The sequence below is a fragment of the Asparagus officinalis genome, chromosome 9 (genome assembly GCF_001876935.1).
Source record: "Asparagus officinalis chromosome 9, Aspof.V1, whole genome shotgun sequence".
Taxonomy (NCBI): domain Eukaryota; kingdom Viridiplantae; phylum Streptophyta; class Magnoliopsida; order Asparagales; family Asparagaceae; genus Asparagus; species Asparagus officinalis.
Genome location: NC_033802.1, coordinates 12,557,858 through 12,568,230, shown reverse-complemented (window position 1 = coordinate 12,568,230; position 10,373 = coordinate 12,557,858). Strand labels below are relative to the sequence as shown.

The 10,373-nt window shown below is 36.9% G+C and overlaps 1 protein-coding gene across 1 annotated transcript; it reads left to right on the top strand.

Moving 5' to 3' along the window:
- Positions 629-3,159, top strand: LOC109823211. The gene is made up of 5 exons (XM_020389496.1): positions 629-856; positions 2,258-2,409; positions 2,496-2,573; positions 2,661-2,792; positions 2,937-3,159. Exons 1-5 carry the CDS (start codon positions 629-631, stop codon positions 3,157-3,159), a joined length of 813 nt encoding a protein of 270 aa, XP_020245085.1.

The following is a 10,373-nucleotide window of genomic DNA, read 5'->3' as shown; positions in this document are numbered from 1 at the left end:
TCACCCACATCATCCAATAATAATATGACAACTCATCTCATCTCATCTCACATTCTTTGATTTCCTTCTTTTTTTAGCTAACCAAACAATATCAAAATAATTTTTCTTAGAAATAGGTTTCATATTCTTTAATTTTCCTCTTTTTTTAGGCAAACAAACAGCCCTAAGAATAAAAAGAAGGGAAATTGTGTCTATGCCCCAAAATAGAGGCCTTGAAGTGGCCTAGCCCCACCAATTAATCCCCTTAGGCTTAAGCCCCAAAATGGTGTTTGTTGTGTGGCCCAGACCCTTTAACCCTCCTTTATACATACACACTGCGTATTTTGACAAAACTCCTGTAAATGTCGTCTTCTCTCTCACAGAAAATCAGCTACAAGGTATTAATTGATCTCTAATCTCTCTCATCGTAGTTAAGGTGAGGAGACGGTGAAAAGCGGGGGGGAAAAGGTGGGTTCCCTCCATTACTGCTCCGCTTCTCCATCATGGGTAATAAATTGTCTAATTTTAACTCTCACTCTCCCATTCATGAAGTTAGAGTTTTTTCCCTTCAACTTTTAACAACCCTTATGAGCTTTAAATCCCCTCAATTACCCCTTATAACTGTCTCCATAACTCTCAACCATCCCCAATGGCCACCAACGACTTGATTTGTATAATGTCTTTAGGCGAGAAGGCCATATTCTTGAAGCGATGCTCGACAACGAGGTTTTATGAACTGAAATTTGATGTGGCTGAAAGACCGAATGTACCTGAAGAAGCTTTATCCTTGATATATAAATCTGAGAGGCACCCCAACCTGAGTTTTTTAGTTGATAATGAAGATGACTTGAAGTGCATGTTGGAGTACAATCAAAATGTTAGTTGTACGAAGATTCACATGCAAACTGTTGTTAATATAGAGTGTTCCAGTTCTAAAAAACAGAAAGTTATTAGTGAAATGTAAGTAATTAATAAACTCTTTATAACATTGGGCTTTGTGTGATGTGAGCATAGCCATTTCACGTTTTAAGGTTTTGTTGGAACAATTTAAGTGTTTTTTCCTTTCATCTTTCCAAAACCCCTTATGCACTTTAAATCCTATCAATTTCACCTCATAATTGTCCACATAACTGTCAACAACCCCCAACGGACACCAAATACTTAATGTGCATGATGTCCTTGGGCGTTAATGCTATATTCTTCCTCTTTGAAGTGCATGTAGGATCACAATATTTACACTGGTTGTACGGAGATTCAAATGCAAGTTTTTGATAACATGGAGTGTCCTACTTCTTAAAGAAAGCATAAAGTTATTATTGATTTATATGTAAACAATGAACTCTGGTAAAAACTGGGGTTGTGTGATGTAAAAAATGTTATTTTAGGTTTTGATGCGCAGTCGAAAAACATAGTTGTCATATTTGATGGTTATAGTTTAACTCTTCATCTTTCATGTTAAGTTTTGACGAGATATGTTATCTTTCACGTGAATATGTTAACTTTTGTGTGATCATGTTAACTTTCGTCGTAACGAGTTAACTATACATTGTCTGTTAATTTCCACTGCTCTTTTTTAATTATCATGTTAACTTTCGTCGTAACGAGTTAACTATACATTGTCTGTTAATTTCCACTGCTCTTTTTTAATTTATATAGAAAATGGTTAATTTAAAATATCAGTATACATTGTCTGTTAATTTCCACTGCTCTTTTTTAATTTATATAGAAAATGGTTAATTTAAAATATCAGAAGACAATGTTATATTATAATGTACAGGATATCTCACTGGTTTATTAATTTGTGTACAATGATGTCTCTTTGAATGAAGAATATTGTCATCCTCCTCCTCGAGGAACTGCTTCCAATTCAGAGAGAATCCAAAATTATTGCCCGTCTGGTGTGATTGTAATGAGAGCTGATGATATTCTCAATAACACTTTGAGCATTCCTGAATAATGGCACACATCATTAACTGAAAAGGGCCAACAATTTGAAACTGTAAATGATTTGAGACTAGCTTTGCAATACTATTCTATGACAAAAAAGTTTGACTATGAATTTGTAAAGAATGAATCTAAACGTATCCGAGTTATTTGTCGATATAAGGAGACATATGGATGCCCTTGGATGATGTTTGCATCTCCTGTTAAAAATGAAAAAAGAGTTAAAATCAAAAGGTTTGTGAATGAATACAATTGCGGACAACATACTAACTTGTTAGGCCAATCACGAGCATCTCGCAGATTCATAGCAACCCAATTGTGACCTGTCTTAAAGGTTCAACCTGAAATCCACCCAAAAGATGTGCAAAAGGACTTCCTCACTCGATATGGATTGAGACTTGAATATAGTAAGATATGGTGGGGCAAAGAAAGAGCGCAAAAGGCTATGTACGGTGATAGTTATGAGGCTTACGATCAATTAAGATGGTAAATTTTACAGTTATCTGTTTATATATTTCCCTTATGTTCCATTGTATTATATGAATTTGAAATGTGGTCTCATTGTAATACAGGTATGAGCAAAAGGTGAAGGAAACGAATCCAGGAAGCTACATTTGTATTAACCAGAATGAAGGAAAGTTCAGAAGACTGTTTATATGTTATGCTGATTGTATCGTTGGTTTCTTAAATGGGTGTAGACCTCTATTATTTTTTTATAGGACCTTTTTGAAAGACAGGTACAAAGGTATGCTCCTGAGCTCCATAGAATATGATAGAGACCAAGGGATATTTTCACTTGCATATTGCATATGTGACCAGGAGAATGTTGATAATTGGAGATGGTTCCTTCAAGGCCTGTGGTCCATGCTGTATGAAAGGCCAGACCCATACAACCCTCCACATCAATTGGTTATTATTTCTGATGCTGACAAGGGGATTCGAGAAGCGGTGAGAGAATATTTCCCTTAAGCAATTTACTCAAGATGTGTTCTGCATCTGGTTGAAAATTTTAGATCAAAGCTAAAGGCTTTGGGGATGAAGGCAAAGGACACACAAGTTTTTGGGAATTTGCTCCAATCAGCTTGCTATAGATACATTGTTGCGGAATGGAATGACTACATGAAGGATATATATGAGATGTCTCCAGCTACATATGAGATTGCAATTAACTACTCGCCAGAGCATTGGGCAAATGCATTCTTTCCTGGCATTAGATACTGCACTCAATCATTCTGAGTGATTTTTCCCTTTTGTAGGTTAACTATCGCTGATATATATTAACTATCTAGCTTGTATGTGAATATTCCCTTCTGTAGGTTAACTATCGCTGATATATGTTAGCGTTTACCAATATATGTTAACTTTCATGTGGTTATGTTAACCCTACTAAAGGTTAAGTTTTGCGGCTACGTGTTAATCTTAATATATATTTGGTGCTGACCATACTTTTTATTATCTTGATGTTTATAGATATGATCATGTAACCTCTAATGTTAAAGAATCCTTTAACAGCTGGATACGTGATGCTCGATTGTCTCGTATCTTGCAACTGGTGGAGCATATCCGCAGACAAATTATAACTCGCATGAACAACAGACGCATAATGGCTAATAAGTGGACAAGCTATCTTTGTCCTAAAGCTGAGGAGATTGTTAGAGAACATATAGAAAAGGTATCTACTTTAGAGATTAAGCAATGTAGAGGTGATATATTCGAAGTGCAATCACATAGAACCACTCACGTTGATTTGGCGAAGAGGACATGCACTTGCTGTACTTGGGACGTAACTCGTATTCCTTATGTGTATGCTTTTGCAGTCATCATTTATATGAAAAGATAGGTATATCAATATTGTGACTGGTTCATGTCTGTAGAAGTGTTTAAGAAGGCTACGATGAAATATTATATCCTATACTAGATTATGAGAAGCGGAGTGTGCCCAGGGATGAAATCCAGATTTTACCACCAATTACCACAAAGAGAAGGGGAAGAAATAGAACAAGACGCATAAACAACAGAACCATCTTGAAATGTCCAGTCAAATATGGTCGATGCAAAGCTGAGGAGCACAACTGAGCAACTTGTAACCAGCCCATCGGTGATTAGTGTGTTATGTTTCTTACAACAGGAATGGCGCTAGAGAAATATAAGTTGTATTTAAGTTTATATTATATATCGTGGGACAGTTGTAATCTTCTACAAGGCAATAAGATGTTTTGAATTTTGTACTTGAACATGTTAACATATAACTATATCTGTACTACTGCTAGTTTTAGCTGAAGTGGATACCTTTAGCCCTAAAGTTTGAGTTTAAATGATTGCTGATTCTCAAATCTAGGTGACTGTTCAACGGCTAGCTGATTAATTGTTCCAACAGACATATTCCAACGGCTAGTTATTAGTTCCAATATGCAATATATAATGTTATGCAAAGCCCAGGTAAAACATTATCTCTTGTTCCTACCATCCCTTGAAAACTCATTTCGAGATTGTGAGATGAAGACTGAGGAGGGCTCTCAAGCACTAGAAGAGGTATGTTGTTTTTGCAAAATTCCAACCCCCCCTCAAGCAGTGTAAAAATAGGATCAACAAAGGTAGATAATACTAGGGATGTGCAAAGTTTCCAAATAGGCAATGCAAGTTTTTTGTTTGGGCTCACAATGCTAATGCAATGAAGGAGAACATGGCTGTTCACAAAGAATTACCTGTTAAAGATGAGATAGTAGCCAAAACAAAACAGTTGAAGAAATCATTGAAGCAATCGAATCGTGAAGTTGAAAAATGGAAAACTTGTTCGTTCTTTCTATGTTGCTTCTGTGTGGTTCTAATTTGCTTAAATATTGTGATATGCAAGTTGAAAATGAACTGAAACATGTGCAGTTCATAATATTTACACTGTGGTATGAAAATTAAAGCTTGTTTTTTGAAAGTTTATTGAAGATCGACTTGTAAACTTTTACTAAAAGTGGTCAACTTTCAGTGCTATTTGATCTAATCCAAAGTAGTTAGCTTTCAGGTTGCCCTAGTTAATTTTACTCAAATTGGTTAACTTTCGGTGCATCGTGTTAACTTTTGCTGAGTCTGGTTAACTTTAGCTGAGACTGGTTAACTTCTGCTAAAATTGGTTAACTTTCAGCAACATATGTTAACCTATGCTGAAACAGGTTAACTTTCAACATTTGCATGTCATTTAGCCGTTGGCAGCAGAAATACCTTAACAAAAAGTTTCAAACTTTCATCCATTGAAGACTGTTCAATTAATATACACATAATGTTATGTTCCCATCGTCAACCAGTTTCAATTCCTACATTTACACCCATCCTGTGCTGTAAAATAACATATACAAGACTATATTTGTTCCCATAGTTAACTTATTCAATTACTACATAATGATAACACTTTCACCCATCCTGTGCTCTAATATCTTGTTATGTCTCTGTTCCCATCCTTCCACGAGAAGTTCGGCTGCAAGCCTAGCACGGATGATAGCAGAATTGTCTCCTAGATTATTACCTGAATCGTATTAGCCCCATTGTTTATAGCCTTCATGTATAAGGAACGAAAAGCCCACAATCAAAATTGTAATTCGGAGATACAAATAACAGTTCTGTTAGATATATGATGCTAGATGTGGTGAAAAAGATAATCTTGTGATATACTAACATTCTAGACTGTTGCTCGTAAGGGACAACTTCATATCTGAACTTCCTCCAAATATTATCGGGATCAAAACTAGACATCATATGATCCATGAAACCAATTACTTTATTCACTGGTTCGAGCCATGCATCATGGGTAGCTGAGCGGTAATGCTTAATAACGTCCTCATCCAACCTGACTTCAGCAACATGCCAATGGTCCTGACGCACAAGCGGGATAAGGAGTATATTCTTCCTCGCAGCAACATGCTTTTGTATAAATGAAGTATAGACATGTGGGAAATCAGGAGTGTTTGCATAAAGGGTGTGTTGTATTGCCAAGAATATAATGTTATACCAGTAGTAAATAACTGCTAAAGAAACTTAGTAGCAGAAAATTAATAACCTAAGCAGAAAAAGACTGATATAACCCAATAATTATGGCTCATTGGAACAATTTCTGGCTTATCTAGCCATGTGTTAATTCTATCGATTAAAGCTTCCATGACCTATAAATATGACATACATAAGATACACATTAAATTGTGCTACAGCACAACACTTGTAAAAGACAGAAATGCATATAGTGAGGCAATTAAACTTGCATGGTCATCAATACGTCCTCCTCGTAGTAGATTGAGAAGCTCCAAAGAATCGATGCTATTGTTTGACGTATTAACAACAATACATGACCTGATATATGACAGAAAGATACAAACATTAACAGTTGTTATCGATACGTGCACATGTAACAGCAGGATGTCCATGCAAAGGTTAACATAAATTAAAATAACATATAATAGTGAACATAAATGGCCAGAAGTTAACTTGCATGGTCAAAAGTTTACATGTAAAATCATCAATAACATTATCGAACTAGCAAAGGTTAACATAGATGGTCAAAAGTTAACATATATTCCGGAAACGTTGACATATAACAGTGAACAATAACATGGTCTAGCAAAGGTTAACATAAATGGGCATAAGTTAACATAATTCTATCATCATTAGTTCACATGAATTAAACTTACCGATGAGCTTTCTGATTACAAAACTCTGAGACCCATCTGTTCTCCTCTAGTGTGAGCTTTGCCGCTACATGGTGGGGTATTCTAAAGTTGTGAACAAAGGTTCCTTCACTATCAACTAAGCGTATGCTAAAATCATCAACAACAGGAATACCCTCGTTCAGCAACTTCATCAGAGCCTCTTCCTTCTTCTTGATTTTCCTGTTCTTTTGAAAATCCCAAGTGCATTCATCATGCTTGCAGTAGTACCTGATTTTTTTTCCTATCATCCTCCTTGTGTGTGAAATTGTAATTATCTCTGGATGGGCTACCTTCTTCTTTTCTTCGGTGAAAGGTTCGGACTAGCTGAGAACGCGTCCTGATTCTGGTACTTGGTCCCCTTGTCCCCTTGGAAACAACTTTCTTCAATCTCTTTTGATAAACTTGTAGCAAGTCTTTCTCTTCCACTCTCATCTCCACCACTTTCTCTGCACTTCTCATCTCTTCTTCCTTCTCTTTCTCATCCACTCTCATCTCGACCACTTTCTCTGCACTTCTCTTCTCTTCTTCCTTCTCTTCCATAATCATGTCCTGTTCTATCTCTACCTCTTTCTCATCTACTTTCATCTCCTACTCGCTATCTTCCTCTTCAAAATACTCCTATCTATCTTCCTCATTCTTATCTATATCTGTATCTTCTTCTTTCTTCTCCTGCTCTTTATCTTCCTCAAACAGCTCCTCCTCTCTATCTTCTGCTTTCTCATCCTCCTCTTTATCTTCCACTTTCTGCTCCTGCTCTCTCTCTTCCATCTCTTCCTCTTTATCTTCCCTTCCCTTCTCTTCATCCTCGTCTTAGTCAATTTTATCTACCTCCTGCTCTGATTGCGCTACATCCTCCATAATATGAGAGGCTTCTTACCAATATTGCACACATCATCATAATTGAAGCAATCGACATCGTCACCCTTGACAGTGCTATCAACGCTACTTTTCCTCTTGGACATAATAGCCTCCACATTTTTCTTCAAGTTATCAGGATCAACCAGGTCAGCAGTTCCTTCGTACTTCTCCAATTTTCTGTTCAGCCTATGTATCTTCTTAAAGTAAGCATCCCATTGAAGGCGCTTACTACGCTTTGTGGCATGGAGCAATTTCCAATTTAATTTGATCGTATTCCTCCAAAATTGAATTTGTTGATCAATGGTTAACTTCTCTATTTCATCTTCTCTTTCAAGCGCTTTACTGATATGATGGGAGACAATCTGAAAAAATATCCAGGTCCCCATTACCATGTAAACCCACAAAATTAAGGATAAAAGTTATGAAAAGCTAATATGTTAATCTGAAAACTAACATGAGCACAACTTCATGAAAGATAACATAAAATGTTAGAAGTTATCGTGATTGTTAAGTAATTACATGTACTAACATGATCAAGAACATTGGGCACTAACTCAACATGAAACATTGTAGTTGTCTTGTACAACGAAACCAAATATGAAACCACCATAGCAATTTAATAATGAATTAATGATGAACTACTCCAAATTTTAACCAATATAAATAAGGAAAAATCAGTAAAGAGTCATTGATGCTTCATATCCTACGGATGAGCTATTTAGTCTGCTCTTCACTCTGGCTTGTTAATCATCCTTTACCTTGTCTATCTTCTAGTTCTTCCTCGGCAGTGAAACCATCATAGCTTTACTCTTAGATGATATAGGTCTCATTCTTACTTCTCCAAGATGAGTGTTAGCCTCCTTCCCGCTGGGCTCCCTTAGAGGGTATTTCTCATCCCATGGGCTGCTGTTTGAAATTGTTTTATCCTTAATCTTAATGTTTGCTTTTTTTGCCTTAGAGACAATTGTCTTCCTCCTCATCGATCCAGTCGTCCCTCTAACCCTTACCCAATTGGTCAACGGAGGCTTTCATCTCAAGTTTAGGACTGGTTTTTTAATCTCGGTCATCTCGCTGTCAAAATAGAAGCAACAAATATTTATGTTTTCATGTTAACTTTCAATTAAACATGTTAAGTTATCAGGTTTCCATGTTAACTTTTATGTTTACATGTTAATTTTTACCAAATCCTGTTAACATTCAATCTTGAACATGTTATCTAATGCCTGTAACCAAAACTATTAATACCTTAAACAAATATTAAACCATATATGAACATACAACTTACAGGGATAAGCGGCATGCATTTGGGTACGTACGTAACCCTGGCTTCCTCAACCCTTCAACGACAATTTGAATGCCTCTCTTCGTCTCGTCAAAAATAAATTTTTCCCAGGCAATGCTATTCACTCTCTCAATACTATCAACATATTAAAATAACAATATGTGGATGCCTTGCGAGCTGTTCGGGCACCAAATCATTGAACACTGGTACAAAATCTGAAGAAGCACAAAATCCTCAATGTCTTTATTATCACTTGACTCAACAAGTGACTCCAGTAACTCTTCAACATATTTCCTCATGCTACCAGCTTCTTCTGTAGCCCTCGCCTTTACCTTTGCCTTATCCTTCAACATTTCTTTCTTATCTTCAAAGAACTCCCTCCAAAGCCGGTTGTGAGGGTCTCTATTCCCATAGATCAACTCCCCATCAATAGGGAAGCACGTATGGGTTTTCACCCACTCTTCATCAAATTTGACTGAAACTAGAGACCCTATTTGGGGATCGGGAAAAGAGAATTCATCAGTTTCGGCATCATAATGACTGAGCATAGGCTCTAGTGCCCGTCGATCACGTGCTGGAGGTCCGAAGAATACATAGTGCTCAAAGTAAGTGCTCTTGTAGGCATCCTAATACCACTTCTTCATTTTTGGTTGAAGTTTTTGCATGAATATTCAATACGATCCGAAACATGCACTAGGCCTTATATCACCTACAGCATCAACTTTCCTGCATAAACAACAAATCGTTCAAATTCAAATTAGGTAACAGTTAACAGTAAAGGCATTAACTAATTACAAGTTAATATTTATTAACATGAGTAGCTAATAGTTAACACTTAAGGGTAAACGTCCACAACACATGAGAATTATTAACATTCATTGCTCCAAAAGTAAGAACATGGTTCTACACTACAATAACCAGTTTATAACCAATATTTTCTCATAAACAAAACCAATAAACCTCAATTAAATACAAATCACTCAATTAAATTAATTAAATTCAAAATCATGCAATTTATTGGGAACTTACTTCTTCTTTGAGGTGAACGCTTCTTTCGCCGAGCGTTTCCTCTTCCTCTCTCGATTTTCCAGTACCCTTTTCATGCTCAATAGGGTTTCCGTCACCTCATTACTCTCCTTCTCCTCAGAAGATGTCAGAGGAGAACCACCGGCGGGAGTTATGAGGGCATATTCGGAGACGGAGGCGGATAACCTTGGCATTTCCTCCTTCGCCAATCGCGTCGAGCGTCACCGGTGATGAAGCACTTTCGTCGGTGTTTTGTCTCCTTCACCCTTCTCTTCCACAGGCTTCTCGCCCTTTTTTCTTAAATTTTTTTTGGGCATTTTTTGTGTGGTTTTCCTAGACGCTTGAGTGAATTAGGGTTTTCAAAATGGGTCTCGAGATGAGCTTGGTTTGCGGAGAGAGAGAGAGAGAGAGAGAGAGAGAGAGAGAGAGAGAGAGAGAGAGAGAGAGAGAGAGAGAGAGGGAGAGAGAGAGAGAGAGAGAGAGAGAGAGGACAACCTGGTTTTGGGGGGAACATGGGGAAAGGGCAGTTTTGGGTTTTTGTTTTTTTTCTGTGTGCGGTCTGAAAAACGTAAAAAAGGCTAAAACATAAGAATGTT